Source organism: Aethalodelphis obliquidens, unplaced genomic scaffold, assembly GCF_003676395.1.
Source record: "Aethalodelphis obliquidens isolate GAN/ISIS:26980383/991018 unplaced genomic scaffold, ASM367639v1 scaffold6, whole genome shotgun sequence".
Lineage (NCBI taxonomy): Eukaryota > Metazoa > Chordata > Mammalia > Artiodactyla > Delphinidae > Aethalodelphis > Aethalodelphis obliquidens.
In genome coordinates, this window is record NW_020837950.1 from 57,563,341 (window position 1) to 57,583,160 (window position 19,820).

Here is a 19,820-nt window from a genome sequence, read left to right on the forward strand (position 1 = left end):
TGTGCTTATTAAATTAGCTTAACTAAATATTCTGCTATAGTACTCAAGGTATAACTCAAATATGCTCCAAGGTATGGAATAGCTGTTTCTCATGGAGCATGTTCTCCAACAGAGCATGCTGTTCTCATTGTATAATAGTTGCATAGTAACAACTGAATGGGTATCATGCAGCATCATAACAATAACATAGTGTAATTTTAGTTCTTATAAGTTGCTTCCCTGACTTGTGTATCTATGGTAGTTATAAATACAGCTTTTATCCATTTTATATATATATATATATATATACACACACACACTGTCCCTCTATGTATGTATGTATGCATGCGTATGCCTGTATGTATGTGTATGCATGTATGTGTGTATTGTGTGTATGTATATATGCCACTCTTAAAAGGCATAAAAATAAACTCTACTGATTGAATTAAACCACTATCCAGTAACCTCATTGCCAGATCTACTGACCATTTCTTTTTAATTCTTTCTACTTTCTGATCTATTAATTTTTAATAGTTGTTGACTACCTTCCTTAAAAATTTCTTCCCAGAATGTTTATTTTCATGAGAGATATGCTAAAGTATTTAGAAGTGTCATACCTGCAGCCTACTTTAAAGGTTCAACAGAAAATTTAAAAATTGATAGTGTCTGGCCTTACATTTAGGTCTTTAATCCATTTTGATTTTATTTTTGTGTATGGTGTTAGGGAGTGTTCTAATTTCATTCTTTTACATGTAGCTGTCCAGTTTTCCCAGCACCACTTATTGAAGAGGCTGTCTTTTCTCCATTGTATATTCTTGCCTCCTTTATCAAAAATAAGGTGACCATATGTGCATGGGTTTATCTCTGGGCTTTCTGTCCTGTTCTATTGATCTATATTTCTGTATTTGTGCCAGTACCATACTATCTTGATTACTGTAGCTTTGTAGTATAGTCTCAAGTCTGGGTGCCTGATTCTTCCAGCTCTGTTTTTCTTTCTCAAGATTGCTTTGGCTATTCGGGGTCTTTTGTGTTTCCATACAAATTGTGAAATTTTTTGTTCTAGTTCTGTGAAAAATGCCATTGGTAGTTTGATAGGGATTGCATTCAATCTGTAGATTGCTTTGGGTAGTAGAGTCATTTTCACAATGTTGATTCTTCCAATACAAGAACTTGATATATCTCTCCATCTGTTTGTATTATCTTTAATTTCTTTCATCAGTGTCTTATAGTTTTCTGCATACAGGTCTTTTGTCTCCTTAGGTAGGTTTATTCCTAGGTATCCAAAAATGGGCAGAAGACCTAAATAGACATTTTTCCAAAGAAGATATACAGGTTGCCAACAAACACATGAAAGGATGCTCAACATCACTAATCATTAGAGAAATGCAAATCAAAACTACAATGAGATATCACCTCACACCAGTCAGAATGGCCATCATCAAAAAATCTACAAACAGGGCTTCCCTGGTGGCGCAGTGGTTGAGAGTCCGCCTGCCGATGCAGGGGACACAGGTTCACCCCTGGTCCTGGAAGATCCCACATGCCGCGTAGCGGCTGGACCCGTGAGCTATGGCCGCTGAGCCTGCGCATCCGGAGCCTGTGCTCTGCAACGGGAGAGGCCACAACAGTGAGAGGCCTGCGTACTGCAAAAGAAAAAAAAAATGCTGGAGAGGGTGTGGAGAAAAGGGAACCCCCTTTTTTTGGGCCTCTCACTGGCCTCTATCTGACATTGTCCCTATTTTCACATTTCTGGATCTCATCCATGCTTCAAGAGTTGGCTTTCAGATTTGCCTTCCAGCTGGGAATAATCTTTTCTTCCTGGGAAGTCCCAAAGTCTTTTTCTGTTTCTTTGTTATTGTGGTTAGTATGCTTTCCATTGTACTATAGTTATTTATGTGCATGTTACTGGTAGTTGTTAAGTTCTTTAAAGTCTGGATTTATGTCTTATCTATTTCCTGTGTACACTATATGGTACGTAGTTCTCAATGAATATTTATTAAGTAAATATCTAAAGAGCTATCTTGTTTGGGGGGCCTTTTGGGGGGAACAAAATTTTGAGGATTCTTTATTAATATACCAAAGGCAGAAAAGATTACATGTTCCATAAGGACCTACAGAAGATATTTAAAAGTAATTTTGCTAAAAAAGAAATACATGAACTTAGATATATAGATGAGACCTTGGATCACTGATTCAAACCATTTTCAAACAGATGAAAGTTAGTTTTTACAGCCACATAGAATAGAATATAGACTTATCAGAATGTTCAATCGTTGAAGCAGTTACTTATACAAGTCTTGGCAAACAGAAACATTTTGTTTTTCTTTAGTATTTCTATAATACACAGCTCACATTTTATAAACTCCTAATTTACTTCTTGATGCTGTTGAAATTATTTTTAGGAAATTATTGATTCTTAAATAGTTCTGTTTTCCTTCTTGCATATATATTTTTTTAAATTTTTATTATTTGTTTGTTTGTTTTGCAGGTATCCTGGTCAGATATAGGAGGACTGGGAAATATCAAACTGAAGCTGAAACAGGCTGTGGAATGGCCCTTGAAACATCCAGAGTCTTTCACCCAAATGGGTATTCAGCCACCTAAAGGAGTTCTTTTGTATGGGCCTCCTGGATGCTCTAAAACAATGATTGCAAAGGCTTTGGCCAATGAGAGTGGGCTGAATTTCCTAGCTGTAAAGGTAGGGTGTTAAATTTTTTAACTGCTACTCTGTCTTCTAGGCACCCCCATCCAATCCTCTGATTCGTACCCTTAGGAGAGCATAAAAGGCCATCTTAAGGAGTAGTTGATTTTTATTTGAGATTGATGGCAATATAATATAGGGAGATGGGAGATAAATTAGTGCCTATAATCAGCAAATCATGGTTTAGTTTCTTGATTCTCAATATTTCTTACACACATGTGTAATAGAAACCAGTTTTCTTTAGTTTCTACACTTTTAAATTGTACTAATCACTTTTGTTTAACCAAGACTTCATTATAAATTTGATTGAATTTAATAAATTTAATATTTACAAACATAATATTTTAAAAGAAATCAAATACCTTATATGGTACAAATCATTTTATTTTTAATATTCATTATTTATTTGGCTGCGTCGGGTCTCAGTTGCAGCACACGGGCTCTTTGTTGCAGTACGTGGACTTCTCTAGTTGTGGCACACGGGCTCCAGAGCGCATGGGCTCAGTAGTTGTGGCATGCGGGCTCTCTAGTTGCGGCACATGGGCTGTAGAGAGCACGGGCTTAGTAGCCCTGCGGCATGTGGGATCTTAGTTTCCCAACTAGGGATCAAACCTGTGTCCCCTGCATTGGAAGGCGGATTCTTAACCACTGGACCACCTGGGAAGTCCCCGAAAATAAATTTTTTAAAAACACTTTCCCAGTCAGAAGATATATATACATTATTTATATTCTGAAACACACACATGCATATTTTATTTGTTTACTGCCCTGCCCTATTACTTGGGATAGATTATCTTACCTGATATGTAGTTTTGCATTTACTATAGGACTAGATATTAATTTTGTTATTAACTTCTGTGTAACATGATAATATATCCATTTACTAAATATATATATATATTTTAGTATATATGTATATGTATATATAAAACCTTAAATCCATTTCTGTAGACTTTATCGCAAAAATACATATTTAAATATGTTAACTATCAAAGTCATTTCAGAAAAGGTACATGATAATTTATTTTGATGTTGTCAGGGAATTTTTTTTGTAATAAAGTATGTTTTTTTAATCTTAAAACATTGAAATCATTGGCAGGTTGAATGTATAAAACCTATTTCAGAGTGTCAGTCTTTTACTTTACTGTTGACCCTTGAACAACGTGGGTTTGAACTGTGTGGTTCCACTTATACATGGATTTTTTTTCTATAGTAAAACTATAGTATTACATTATCCGAGGTGGGTTGAATCCGCGGATATGGGGAAACTGTGTAAATGGAGGGCCGACTATAAGTTACACTAAGTTATACTTAGATCTTTGACTGCATGGAGGGTCAGAGCTCCTCACCCCCGCATTTTTCAAGGATTAGCTATACTTAAATTTTTTGTGGAATGATATTTAGATGTATTTAGGCTATTTGCTTTTTAAGAATCAGTATCTTCACAATCACTAGTGTTTGCCTGTTTTTTATTATCTTGTAGAAGACGTTGGATAGGGATTTGGGGAGGGGACCATTGTCACTATGATTAGTTACGCTGAATCATTACCATAGTTTTAAAGGTTGCAGTTTTAAATGTTGGAGTAATGAGTGATTTTGAAATTTCCAGAGACATCTTGATTTCTCTTTGGTCCTTGTCCTCTTGTCTTGTGGTAGTGGAAATGGTCATTTTACTGGCATTTCCTACTCTTTTTTTTCTGTCATCTCCATTTTTCTGTGCCTGCCTTCCACAGTGTGTATATTCATAATTGAATTTTTCCTGTCTACTGGAAATCTAAAACTTATTTAATGAGCATTTAGCTCACAGTTATTTACACTTGAATGTCAAGGAAGAAAGAGCACATATATTTCCTTACAAATTAGTATCTCACTCCTTTGTGATCCAAGATAACAGTTCCAGGTGCTTACCAGGACTGCTTTCTGGCCTATCCTAGGATTACTTAGAAATATATTTATAACTGCTTTTGCATATGAAACCTTTCATAACTTTACAGTTTCACTTTTGTCTTTTTTCATGATGAGAAAATGAGGAAGACTCTTTTTTCATGTAAAATAATCAGCTATGTGTTAATTTATATGCACCTTTCATTAACTATTTAATTCTTTTATGTCACACACAAAAGATAAATGATATTAAGAAATTTTCTTAATAAATTGAGTTTGTACTTGCTTAGGGATTATTACATATCCTACTTACTACTAATTTTTATTTAATGTGGACTTTTATTCATTATACAATTTAGTGTACTTTGACAGTATTATTCAATTTTTGAATCTGGATGGAGGATATATTAAGTGAACAATGGGTGTTCATTTACTATTCTTTCAACTTTTCCTATGTGTTTATAAATTACAAAAGAAAAAGTTGGGAACACAAAAAATATTTGCTTTTTTATGCATTTCCATTGGTCCTTTCATCTTGGTCTGATTAATGCTTATGAGAAGAGTTAAAATAGCTATATCATACCATATATGTATGAGGATATCAAGTCAAAGAAGTTAGGAATTCATATTGTATTCTTTCAAGTTTTATTTTCCTACAAAGAAAAAGTTATCTTTTGTTTCCAACATAGATAATTGTTTTCTGTGGGATTTAAGTGTTATAATTAAATTTGAACTTTTTGAAATAACAAATCTCACACATTTTGAAAGTGATCAGAAAAAAATAGGTAGACTCTGGTTTTGAGAAACACAAGTGTTCTGCATGTATTGAAAGAATAAACTCCCTAACACTTTTTGCAATGGTGATTACCTTTAATTCCAAAGATAAAGAATTTTAAAAGTTTAAACATTTCTTTCTCTGAGTTTATGAAAGAACCCTTTATCTTCCCCTGGGCATCTTTTCTAAACAGTGATTACAAGATTTATATTTTACTCAGAGTTAAGACTTCACCTTGGCTTGTGTGGGCTCTTAATAGCCTTTGGCATCTGTGTGTGTTTTTGTGCAGACTGTAACACTTGACATACGCTTAAGTTTAGTTTGTCATCTGGGTCAATTACGTCAAAATATTTTCCAGTTGAAATTTCCTCTCTGCTTCTCGCTTGCTTTTTGTCTGGAGTGCTACAATAGATTAATTACCCTTGAATGGCTGGGCTGCTTTACTTTATGAAGAACTGTTACTGATTCTGGAAGAAGAGTGATTAGGCCTCTAACAGGGATTTTCAGCAAGTCCTTTATTAGCTGTATTGGTGAGTACAAGAATGTAATAAACTTAGTATATCCTTAACTTTTGGGGGAAACTTTTTCTGACACTTGTCCCAGAGAGGAATTGTGCAAAATACATCCCATTTTCAGGAAAAACCTGTATTTTACTGAAAGCAGTGCACAATTCAAAGTAATTACTATTGTTCGTTTAACTAGATTCCCTACTATTCTGTTACCAAAAGTACAAGATAATTTGAACTTTGTAGGTTCCAAGTTCATCTTTAAACTTTAAAAAAAAAATTAGGCTAATCTATAAATCATAGAGCTTTCATTTTGCAGATATTGCATGGAAAACTGCATAGATACCTCTTTTACATACTGAATGCTTTAAGATTAGTTTCTAGGATTACAAATAAGGCTAGTGATGTTTTAAGAAGGTGAAGTGACTTTTCCAAGTCAAAGTGGTGGTAATGGAACTGAAATTTGATCTCAGGACTTTCTGACTCCAGAGTCTAAGCACTAAACCCCACTGTATTATACAGCCTTCCATTTTCCTTTTTTTTTTTTTTTTAAATAAAACTAGTGCCCAGTGCTTTTTTTCATTAATTACACCAAATTACTTGAGAAGGTAGTTCAGGCAGTTTCTATGGGGCAGGTTCAGAGATGTGGAAAGATGTTTCTGGGACCTAGTTTAAAAAATAATTTTGTTTCTCTCAGACAAAGAAAACTGAGGGAAATAGCATGGCTTTGGAGTGGAAGTTGATTGAGTTAATAGAAAGGGTAAACTCTGCCAAAGAAACAAACCTGATGAACTAAATGGAAGTGTAGGGAAAAAGACTAGTGGTTGAATAATGTGAAGCTTGAAATTTACCTATTAGTATATAATTTGTGCCCTTGAGATTGAGTGTATTACATTGAAAAGAGCATTAAGCTAGGATTCAGATAGCTTTGGTTTGATTTCTAACACTAGCACTTTTTAGCTCTGTAACCTTAAATGCGTTCTCTAAGACTTAGTTTTTTCATCTCTATAGGCCTTTTGAGAGGATTATATTTAAAAACGTAAGTGAAGAAGTTTTAGAGGGCATAACTACTTAACTCTTAAGTGTGGGCTGCATATAGTTATGACTTCCTTACAAGAGGGTTCCTTATGGAAAGGAGGGAGGGGCAGAGTTACTTGGTAGTGGAGAAACCTACCTCAGCCAGGTTATCATGGTTAACACCAATTGGTCATGTTGTTAGTATGTACCCGTGCATGATGCGATGAGAATGGTCCTTTCTTCCCAAGGTCTTCCTCCCAAACACTCATAATCCATGTCTACCTGTGAGAAAAACATCAGGCAAACCCAAATTGAAGGACGTTCTGTAAAGTACCTAACCAGTACTCCTGAAACTGTCAAGGTCATCAAAAATAAGGAAAGTCTCAGAAACTGTCACAGCCAAGAGGAGCCCAAGGAGAGGACAGCTAAATATACTGTTGTGGTTTCCTGGATGAGATCCTAAAAGGACATTAGGTAGAAACTAAGAAGACCTGAATAAACTGTGGACTTCAGTTAATAATAATGTATCAATATTGGTTCATTGTGACAAATGTATCACACTATATTAATATATGGTAAGAATAGGGGAAACTGAGCGTGTGTTGGGGTAGGGATGAGTATATGGGAACTCTTGGTACTGTATGCTCAGTTCTTCTGTAAACCTTAAACTTTACCAAAACAAAAAAGTCTGTTAATTAAATAAGAGTTCTAAGGTCAGTATCAGGGCATACATATTATGTCTGGATTCAGTGAATGTAACTGAAGTTGAAAAGGCCAGCTCAGGACGTCCCTGGCAGTCCAGTAGTTAAGACTCCATCTTCCACTGCAGGGGGCATAGGTTCATCCCTGGTTGGGGAAGTTCTGCATGCCACGCAGTGTGGCCAAAAAAAAAAGGCCAGCTCAAGTGTTCTGTACTGCGCTGTACATGATGAGTGGAATGCAGGGAAGGAGCAGAATCACAGGGAGATTGTCGATTCCTTGGGTGAGGGCTTTGGAGGAGACCTTTCCTATTCATCATCCCTCTGTTCATGTTCCACAAGATAGTGGAAAGTGACTGAGAAGAGCCCTGAGAGGAAGTTGGCTAGAGAAAGTGGGTTTGAGGCTTCCCTGAGCTTGCTTGTTTTACTGCAGTTCTCAGTTGAAGCCTATAAAGGTGTGTTGGTTCTGGCCCCAGGCCCCAACATTATAAAGAATACTTTCTTTTAGAGTTTTAGTTATTTTTTCTTTCACCTGGGTACAGCTTCTAATTTAGAGTCCCACTAGGAACTATGTCCAGTTTCATGCCTTTTGTGGACCCTAACTCTTTATTCTCCTTCCACAAGTTTATTGCTATTTGGGCTCATCTGGAGTCTGAAACCTTTTGAGTTTCTGTTTAATTTCCATTAGGGTTTTTTTTTTTTTTTCCCAACTTAAAAAAATCTTGATGTCTCCAAATAGTGTTGTCTGATGTGCCCCATACTCTTAAGTTGACAGTTATTAGCATCCATGTTAAATAAAGACATATAGTTAGTTTTATCAATGTTTGAATGGCTATTAGGGAATAACTAATAATTATGTATTTTTCTTAGGACAAATAGAATAGTTACTGTGCCGTGGTCAGTATCACAAAGTTATGTAGAAGTTAGATTTAATTTACTTAAATTTTGTGCACCATATAAGCTGACATGTTAAATTTGAGACATCATATATTAAAACTGTATATGTTAATAGATTGTTTTTTGAGTTGGGCTTGTATCAGATTAATGTCTTGACATGAAAGTATTCTATAACACGTGGCTAAAAGTAAAAAATGACAATATATATAACAAATAATAACAAAACCTTTAGTATTTGGAATCTAAGAAGACCTAGAGAAATTTAGAAGGAAAAGAATGCTTTTACACTTCCAAGAAGTTTACTTAATAATAGAGCATTTTGTTGTTGTGTCAGTTCGATTTTTCTTTGTGGATTTCAGCTGAGAGAGATTAGTTATTTTTTCCTTCTTTTAAATCTCTTTTGAATGAAATTTAATTGGGGTTGAAATAAATATTACAGTTTCATGTCTATAACACTAAAAATATTTGTAAATGTTTTAGTATTGCAACAATAACTCAAATATATATTAAGCACCTTCTGTATGTCTGGCACTGTACATGGTAAACAAAGTGCATTAGATGGTCTCCTTGGTATCTACCAACTCATGATTCAGTAAGAAAGACATTTGACTAAGCAAGTGTTATAATGAAATGGATAGCATTTAGAATCTTGATGATTAATTGTATGTGAGAAATGAGAAAGAAGGCAAAGGTGATTAAAATTTTTACTTTTAATGACTGGCAGATGGAAATACCCCAACTCTAGGAAGAGTTAGCATGTGAGGAGGAAAAGTAGGTTGGAGGTGGGAGAGCAGGTACCAGATTGGGATTTAGATACGTGGAGTTTGAAATGCCTTTAGAGCAATATGGCAGAAATGTCCAAAAGGGTGTTGAATACGAGTTTGTAGCTCAAGAGAAAGGTTATTTCTAGAGATTAAAACATGGAAGTTGAGACCTCATGTTTAAGATTGTGCACAGTAGTCATGAGAGTGGTCACTAATATAAGGGATTTTTCTGGGGGGGTGTGCACAGTGCACTTTATAGCTAGCTTAACTGTAGTCAGCTTGGTGCCCACAGTGTAAGTTCTGAAGAAATGTGTCATTTTCTTTTCTTGAATAAATGAATTGTGGGGAAGGTTTGTATTATACTTTTTGAGAAAACAGCTTGAATTCTATTTCCTTCTCTGCCAGACCCTCTCACTTTTTAGGGGTTTTTACTTGCCCACGGCATTTCTTGTCTAGTACTTAATGCCTGTTTTCAAACTCTTTGAAGTGCTTTCCCAAAATGGCCTTCTCTGTGTGCTGATGCTGTACTTTTTATTAATTTTCAAGATCCTTTACTCACATTGCATATATATAGTTCTATCTCATGAGACTTTGGGTTTTTATGAGCTTATTCCATAACATTTAACCATAGTTAACGCCTGGGTTAACTTGCCTTCCCTAGACATTCGGGAACTTATACAACCTTGATTTGAATTGTAATAGCCAAAAACAACAGGCAGGTGTCAGACACATTTAAAAAGCCCTTGAGAAGACTGGAAAAAACCCAGTAGTGATTAAAGGGGCAAAATTGCAAGAGCATGAGGTATAAATATTGTACTTAAATTTGTGACTGATATGGTGTAAAATACTGAAACACAGTAAAAAATAAGTCAGGTTTAGTTTTCACTAGATTTAACAGAACAGTTGGACAGATTTTTACATGTTTTTATGTTATTTTTTGTTGTTTTATAAACTTGAACACTTGAAATCTTGGTCATGGAAAAATTAAAAATAACACTACCCCAAAACAAGCCAATTTATGGTACTTAACTTACTCTTGGTGGTTTCCTTGGTCACGCTTATCAATGAAGCACTTACCTAGGCAGGCAAAATGTGGCAGGACTAACATAACATAGTTATTTTGGTAAGTAAAATTAGAAGAGAAATAACCTTATCAGGTTTCATCAACCTTATCCATTCTAGGGATTCATTATTATTTTTTAAAAGAGTTAAATAACTTAAGAGCAAACGTGGGATTTATAGACCATACTATATGTACCTAACCCTTATAATTAGATATTAATGGTCTCTTGTCTATAATGGTTATCAATAAAAATCCTTATTTTCAAATTAACCCATGCTAACAGCCATTTATTGACAGTTAGAATTTGCCCTTGCCACTTGATCTCTTCCCACAAATACCTTTGAATTTGAATTGCTGGTACCATGTACAATCTTAAGTGGACATTTCCTTTTTTTTTTGGAACTTGGAAAACAGAGGACATCATAGTTTTTAGAAAAAGTAGTCTGGGAACTCAAATCCTGTATTCTTGTCATCATTTCTGTCATTTAACTTTTCTGGGACTTCTGGCATTTCACTTAACTTCTTTGGGCTTTGTTTTCCTCAGGTTTTAAGTGAGACAGGTTAGAGTAAATGATTCTCCTAAAGGCCTTCCACGAATAACATTCTATGAATAGCTCACATAACGCTTATATTCTAATCTGTTGTTTATCTTTTTTGCCTGTTGATGGCTAATCTACTCACCTCAGAGGAGTGTTGTAAGCAGTAAGGGGATAATACATATCAAGCGTTTAGCAAGATTTCATAAAATTAGCTGATGCTAGTTGCTGTTTTCCTCTGTTTTTAAGAATTGGATTATATTTGACCTCAAATAGAACAAAAAAGTATAGCAGCACAGCTTATGATCCCGTAAGTGTTCTGTTAGTGTTAGAATAAGATGTAGTATATATCTTTGAAAGTGATTTTAATCTTTTGCAACTTGTACCAGAATACAGTGATTTTGGGCAATTTGAACTTCAAACTCAAAATAACCTTTCTTGGGGATGATATTGCCTAGACTTCATATGGAATTCTGGATTTATGTAACATATCAGTTCAGCTACTGGGGTTGCATTTTTAAGCCAGTCATCCAGGTAGGATTCCTCAGCACGCAGTTCTGTACAAAATCACATGTTCTCTAGAGGCCTTACAGTACTTTTCATTACTGCTATGACTTGTTAGTAATACTTGACTTGAATTATTCTAACCCAGATTTTCTTCACAGCTTTAACTTCTTAGGTTAGATTTTCAAATCTGTTTGATATATTTTTTTATTTTGTTTTGTTTTTGGAGAAAAAGCACTGTTTGTTATCCGCAGGTTTTTCTATACGTAGCCCACCTCTACGTAGTAGTGGAATGGCCCTTCATTGTTTAAGGCTGTAGGCCATATTTTCCCATTTTCAACACAATATTGTCGGTTTGCCTATACGTCAGATTTTTAAAACATGTTAATCTTTCTGTTGTCTTTAGCAGCGTATTGTGTTCTTAGATCATGAAATGATCATAACCTTGTACTTTCCAACATCGATATTCAAGTCATCTTTTTTAGAGTCAGCTCTATGGAGAACAGTAATCATTTTTCCGGATTCTATAACCGCTTTCCTTCAGTTAAGCCAGATAGTTAGAAGGCAGTATATATGTATTAAGTATATTGCCTGCTTAAGGAAATGTCTTCCCTGGCTTACTATTTTTATGTTACACCATTGAATTTTTTTTTTTTTTTTTTTTTTTTTTGCGGTATGCGGCCCTCTCACTGCTGTGGCCTCTCCCGTTGCGGAGCACAGGCTCCGGATGCGCAGGCTCAGCGGCCATGGCTCACAGGCCCAGCCGCTCCACGGCATGTGGGATCTTCCCGGACCGGGGCACGAACTCGTGTCCCCTGCATCGGCAGGCGGACTCCCAACCACTGCGCGACCAGGGAAGCCGTACACCATTGACTTTTATGGAGAGTTGCTAGAACAGTAACAGTAATACAGAGTTTGCATGATAATAAAGTAACAGTGACACCAGCAGTTTCCTTTCTGATTTTTATTAGGTCACACTTGCCTAAGTAGTCACCCTAAACTGAATGAAATTCTGCATAAAATTTTCTTATCCCTTCCTCACTCCCCCCCAAACCCTCCCCAACAAAAATCCATTCTCCTGATTATCTAAAGCTTCTTTTATTGAATGGGCCCGAATTGTTTTGTTGTTTACTTTCTTAACTCTTTGTTCATAGTCCCTTTTGGGTAAAAGTATAATTTATATTATATATTATAAATGGGCAGACCTTGTTTTGCCCTGTAGTGCAGGGCTCTAAAAATGGTCATGCAAGATGAAACCATGCAAAATGATCTTAATAACCAATGGGGAAAATTACAACTGTTCCATGACCTTTGAAAATTTGGCAAAACTTTAGGAGCTCTCTACTCTTGGTTGTAAGTGTACAAGGCAGTGGATTTTGGCTGTATAATAACTTTCTTGCTGGTCTTCTTGCTGGCAAACTGTCTCTGTAGTCCAGCCCTTCATATTTTATAAGGACACTACAATTTATTTACCCATTTTTATGTTAATGAATTTTTAGATTTAATTAATGTTTAGATCCCAGGTTTAATTTTTTTGTTGCTGTAAAGAATGCTTCAGTAATATTCTTGTACATATCTCCTTGTGTGTATGTATAAGAGTTTCTCTAGGGTATACATACCTAGAAACAGAAGTTTGTCATTGAGCATGAACAACTTAAACATTACTAGCTATTTTAAAATTACTTTTATTTTTAACGATCATTGATTTTTTTCATTAATATTTTGATCAATTCTTTCAATGTTCTTTTTTGTTTCTTTGTTTGTTTTTTTGCGGTACGCGGGCCTCTCACTGTTGTGGCCTCTCCCGTTGCTGAGCACAGGCTCCGGACGCGCAGGCTCAGCGGCCATGGCTCACGGGCCCAGCCGCTCTGCGGCATGTGGGATCTTCCAGGACGGGGGCATGAACCCGTGTCCCCTGCATCGGCAGGCGGACTCTCAACCACTGCGCCACCAGGGAAGCCCTCTCTCAATGTTTTGAAGTCCAGGTTTTTCACTCAGCAATTGTGTCATTGATATTTTTGGTGACTTTTGATCTCATTGGCAGAAATGAACTATTTCAAATTGTATGAGATTAATCTAGATCAGCAGTCAGCAAACTGCAGTTTTGGGGCCAAATCCAGCTTACAGTTTATTTTAATTTAGCCCTCTGGTTAAGAATGAACTTTACATTTCCAATGGGATGTTTAAAAGAAGAAGAATATGTGACACAGGATGTATGAGTCCCAGAGTGCCTGAAATATTTACTCTCTGGCCTGTTACATTTTATCTTCCTCAATCCCACAATACTTGGGAAAATGCCTCCAGGTTTATTTATCTTACTGATAGTTGTGAGTATAAATTTTGTGTTTTTGTTGTATAGTCTAACCTGTGTCTAAAACCAAACTTGTAAAATTGGTTTGGTATTAAGCTGTTGCTATTTCTTTATCCTTTAAAAAGTGAGAATGTTGTGTCTCAGCATTACTAATGTTTCATTGTTTGTCTTTATTCAAGTTAAAGCTATTTGGGATTGTATTATTTAAGAAATTAAGATAATTAAATCATTGGTGATGAGGTCACTCTGTAGTTATCTTTGGGAAGTTAGCTTCAAAACAATTCTGTTGTGTAAATATGATTGCTTGGAGACAGTTTAAGTATCGATGTACAAACAGTTGACATATTAATTGTAAATAATATTTAGTCATCAAAAGCACTGTCCAAAGCAAGTTTTCTTAATAACTTTGTTTGCTTACAGATAATTTATGCATTCCTTGGTTGTTGGTAAATTTCAGTCAGATATAGGAGTACCTTTAAATGTTAGTTATGCTTTTCATGCATCTGCCCCCTAATTAGCCTCAAATATTAATTTTTTTTTACAGTATGTATAATTTATTACTCTGAAATAATTTTGAAAAGATTATTTTTAAAGAAAATAGGAAAACACACATAAGAAATAGATGAGAGTTTTCTTTTGGGGGGAGAGGGGAACATAATTAACCTTGTTAATGTTATATAAAACTTACTAATGCATCAACTTAGATTACTCAGAAAATCAGGCAGAAAGGTAAAATTGCCCCTCTCATTACTTAAGGATTTCTGTATTGATGCTATCAGATAACTCAGCTGAACATGATGAATGGCAGTATCTTTGGAGCAGCTGGATTTTGTCAGCCTGAACTCTGAGTTATTCTTCCTATCCTTTTCTTACTCTTATCCTTGACTGTTCTACCCTGATCCCCATATGTTCTAATCTATTTACTTGTTACCATATTATAAAATTTCAGTATTTTTGAAGCACCATTGTAGAGGTAGTATAAAAAATATTAAAAGATTATCTTCCTTTCCTCAGGCGTGTTTGTAATTTGAAAGACTTTTTTATGCCCGTAATTTTTGTTCATTTATCCCATCTGTTCTTTTTTTTCCCCCTTTTCCTGCCTTCTTTTGGATTAGTCGAGTATATTTTGGTATTCTAGTTTATCTCCCCTATTTTCTTGATAGCTAAACCTCTTGGTTTTTCTTTTTAAAAAAATACTTGCTCTAGGATTTATAGTATACACACTTAATTTACAATTTACCTTCAAATAATACTGTACCATTTTATGTATAAGATTCTTAAAGCAATTTGCATACCTTTGGATGGAGAATTTAGAAACTAAGTTCTGAGTGTTACCTCATGGTGAGCCCCACTCTGTGGGGAAGGTCTCCGTAACCCTCTTGATCTCTGACATCTCATGCTAGGTGGCTGCCACCACAAACCCCTGTACTGATGTCCCCTCGTCCTTCTGTGCTTTCCCCGTCTCTACCACCCCATGGCTCCCAGACTTTACACTGCCTTTTCTCTGTCCCTTGTGGTGTTGCCCTTCTCACCCTACACCTAGTTATTCCCAGCATGTTGCCCTGAAACCTTTTTTGTCCATGTGCTTCCAGAAACTCTCTTTCCATGTTCTATCTGACCGTTTCCTTTATGTTAGCTTCTAGTTTTCTATCCTAGTTTATTAACTCCCTCCTTCCATTCTAAATGACCTGACATAGTTGTGATCTCATTGCTGTTCAGGATTATTCCTTGATTCCTTTACCTGGAAGGAATCTTTGTTTTACTTTTGCTTCTCTTCGTGGCATTCTCTATATAGTTGTGATATTTTTTTCTCACTGTATTTTTATTTTTTAAGAATATAATTATTGTTATGTTTTAAGAATAAGATTATTTTAGTAATCTATTAAACCATAAACTCATTATAGACACTTAATAAATATTCCTTGAATGAATGATTCAATGTCTCTATATGTCAGCAAAGAAATTAAGCTGCTGGATATTTGTTTCTGATCTTCCCTACCTTTGATTTTGTGTGGGTCTTTAATTTACTCACAGATGGAAAGTCATCATAGTAGCTCTGCATCTCTTTGTCATTTTACATAACTGAATTAATATATATATAAATTGCTTAGAACAGTTCATGGCACATAGGAAATATTCAGTAAACGTTAGCACTTATGTTCATGATTACAAAATTTTTAATTTTAATCATCTTGGATGGACCATTTTTAATGAGATATATATTTCTGAGAGTTGCTACACTGAATATATTGGGCATCCTTTTTTCCTTCATGAATTAACTCATTGTGAACATCAGAAATAGTATGTCAAATTTGAATTAGTATTCCTTCCCTCTTATTCTCTCTTTCACATCTTGCTACTCACAACAAATTAAGTTGATTTTATCTTTTTAAATAGTTTATGTGGCTGTTTTCTCATTTCCATTCCATTGTTTTACCTTAAGCCTGTGCCTCATCATTTCTCACCTTTGCTGTTTTAAGAATTTCATAACTGCCATTCTGGTCTCATATGTTCCTCCCAATCATCCTTTATATTGTGTCTAGAATCATCTTTCCCTAATACACCTATTATCAGTTAACTCCCCTAAGACTCTTCCCATTGCTTACAGGATAAAGTTTAAACTTGTTTTTGACATGCTCCTGCCTCCCACTTTAAGTAGCCTTACTGTTGCTGCATTCTCTCTGCCCCCTAAGCTCCACCTGTTATAAATTCTTAGATCAGTTCAAACTCAAGTTTGTTAGTCTTGTATATAACTGAAAAAGTCAGTGAACTCTAAGTTAAAATCTTAAGACCTCTTCTACCATTAAAGTGCATATCAACACCTGTTTTAGCTCATCAGAGACCTTTTTGATTTATTTCTGGGTCTTGGTGTATTTCATATTTTTGAGGGTGGTAAATCAACTGCACACTCACCTGAAATGTTACTTTCTCTAGGAACATCCTTGACTCTAAGCAGTTGCTTTTCTATGTTTCAGTGGCACCTAAGCATCCCTCTATCCTAGCACTTGCCATGCTATATAGTATAACAGCTATCTTTGTAATAAGGTGTCTTATCTGAAGCTAACTATTGCCTGTACCAATTTGTAGCATTAGTTGACATTCTGCTAGGGTTTGCCTGTGTGCTTCAGTCAGTCCGATTTTTATTTAATTGGTGTATTTTGTTTCGGAAATACTCAAGCTAGTGTCTAGTTATATCCCGTAAATTGTTGGGACCCATAATTTGCCTGGGATAGAACATGAATCTTGTTCAAAATAATGTGTGTGTGTGTGTACGTGTGTGTGCATACACGCATGCGTGTGCAGAGAAAGAAGCACACACGTACATGTCTAATGGGTTTGGAATTGTGTGGGGAAGGGTGTCAATAGAAGCCAGATGCTGGGAAGAACAGTGAGTGAAAGCCCATAGCTGAGAAAGACATCTGGCGTTTTGTAAAATAAACTTTATACCAGTATCTGAAGGGAAGAGTTGTGGTTCCCAGGACAGCATTATTATTATTATTATTTTATTTATTTGTTTTTTAATCCCATGACTTCTTGTGATGTGATAACTAGCATGAGAAAGTAGATAGGTGTGTGGTAAAAATGAAAGCCTACCATTTCATACTATACATAATATTTTAGGTACTTGAGAAAGAAAAATCTTACTATTCAGAAATGTTGAATGTCCAAAAAAAAGTGTATCTTTGAATCAGTGATAGGTGCTTTATTGCTGGGAGTCCAGCCACTTTTATGAGGATTCTTCTGTTGATGGCCGGTTAGTAAAAACTGGTAGATTTTATTACTAGAAGTCCACACCTTTCTTTCTTGGTACCCATTCTAAAATAGCTGGATATAGAAGGGAAAAGAGATTTCCCATCAACTGGATGAAGTGCTGAGTGGCAGATATCTGAAGGGAGATTCAGACAGAGGCTGAGTGAATAGACACTATGGAGGGTAACAAGGGTCATTGTCATTTTCACAATGTGATACACTGACTGAGGGTTAGCTTTGTTGGTGGTTCTAAGATTTTTGTCTGCAGGAGTTATCTCCTTTGGCTGGGATAGTGGCTGAGAAGAGCTTGTTTGACCCTGCAGATCCATAAAGTCAGCGTCTACATGGCCAAGTCAAATGAGAGGAGGGAGCTGGAAAGTATCATTTATTTTGGAAGTACTCAGGGACTAAGATAATGTCATTGATTCCGTGATTCCCATTCCATTTTCAGGGATTATCATGGAGTCATAAAAAGAATTAGCCCTGAGGTCTTGCTTCTTGTCAGAGAGGGCTGTTGATCTAGTATCAGACTGTTCTATCTTCAATGCCTAGCACCATTCCTGATATATGGTAAAATTATGGATGGATGGGTAGACAGATGATGAATGAGATGTTAAACTATCATGTTTAGTTACAGTCACTGTGTTGATGTGTAGTTTTTGGAATACAGAATGGCTTTAATTTTTGAGGCATAAATAACACCCAATAAAAATAAGCATGCTAGAGGAACTGTTTTAATTAAAAGCTGATTTTTGTCTATTTTTTTCCTCTTTTTCTTTTATGTGTGTATTTTCTCTTTTATTGAAAGGACATACATGTGTTTGGATTTATAAAGACACTGAACAGTTGTTTTCTTTTCATTCAGGGGGCTGAATTAATGAACAAATATGTTGGTGAATCTGAAAGAGCAGTTAGAGAGGTAAGAAGATTATGTCTTAAAGTGGAACTCTGCATAGGAGAACCAGGCTTCTGTCCTGTATGGTTTCCATTTTGTTTGGGGTTATAGATTTTGAAGTTTCCAAATCTAAATTCTAGTGGTATAATTTTTCTTCAGGCAAATATTATTTTTAAATGCAATTTTGGTCATCTACAATTCTTTGTTTTTGCTTTTAAACATCATAATATTTCCAGCCTTTAGTTTTACCAAATATATTTTAATGAATGTCAGCGTTTCATTAAAAAAAATAAGGATATGTTTAAACTTAACAAAGAATGCATGATGTCAGAATGAGATTTAAATCCTTTAAACCAGGTAGCCCTTTAAATCAGATAAGCTTATTAGTATATGAAAATGTCACTGTACTCTTCTTATTTTATTTACTTTACCTTTGACTGGTGATTTAGAAAGTGCATCCCCCTCCCCTCTTAAATTTTACAGCCAGTGCCTGATTGGCCTACTGGCTAATCCATATTGCTGAAGCTACATAACTGGGAAGTTCATGCAAAATCAAGGCACTGACGTGGGGGTAACTATAGCAGTTTGATCACAAGTCTCGGCCTCCCAAGCAAAGATTGGCCTGCCTCACACAGGCACCCTGTATCCTCAAAGAAGCTAAGCAAGGACATAAACAGCAGTGGAACGGATGGTCTTCTGCTTATGACACATGTGGGTATCAACCAAGAGTCTTAGAGATTGGAATACTTTGTTTTGCATCTGAGAAAAAAATTTAAGTAACTTTTTCTTTCTTTTTTTTTCTTGAAATGTAGATGTTGGTTATAATATAAAACATTAACTGATAATGATAGCACCTCATTGATTAAAATATGAAAAAGGTGGTGTTTATTAATATTAAGGTTTTGGTGACTGTTGTGTATTTTTATGGTCATCATACTTGTGGCCAGAAAATGGAGGCCTAGTTTACAGGTTACACACATTTGGATTTCTTTCTGCTTATGCTGACGTTTTCTAGCCCATTTCCACATGTTTTCCCCGTGGCTGTCTGGCCAGTCTTTGATGTTGATAGTCTGATTGACTTCAGATCTAACCTATCTATGCTTTTCCAAGTTTTAGCTATTTTTTCCTTACAGTCTTCAGAGAAATGAGCAAAGTGTGTGACTTTTAGGTTTATGAGTATTGTATATGCTAAACTTTGGCTGATTTTATACATTTATGATTTTTCTTTTAAATATGTGTTTATTTAGATAAATGTTCCAGGCATTATACTAAGTGCTTTGCATTCTTTTTTAATTCATTTCTTAAACTTCTGAGGCGGGCATTTTTCATAATCTCCATTTTAGAGATGTGGAAATCGTACTTTAGAAAAATAAAGTTACCCACTGAAGGTCACACAGCTACCAAGTGGTGAAGGTGGGATTTTAACTGAGATTGTTTGATTACTTAACCAAATTGTCTCCTACACACCTCTAAGAATATGTGTTGGTGTCTTGTCTCTGTTTGCAAGTAAGCACCGTGGAAGAGGATACTTTTACATCCA

General features: G+C 35.5%; 1 protein-coding gene across 3 annotated transcripts in view; it reads left to right on the forward strand.

Annotated features, from left to right (window-relative positions):
- Positions 1 to 19,820, forward strand: part of AFG2A (AAA ATPase AFG2A) — a 339,272-nt gene that overhangs the window by 78,195 nt on the left and 241,257 nt on the right. For all 3 annotated transcript variants that reach the window (XM_027103655.1, XM_027103656.1, XM_027103657.1), the window contains exons 11-12: positions 2,468 to 2,677; positions 18,251 to 18,304. In XM_027103655.1, coding sequence (XP_026959456.1) covers positions 2,468 to 2,677; positions 18,251 to 18,304 — 264 coding nt within the window. The remainder of the gene's footprint in view (positions 1 to 2,467; positions 2,678 to 18,250; positions 18,305 to 19,820) is intronic.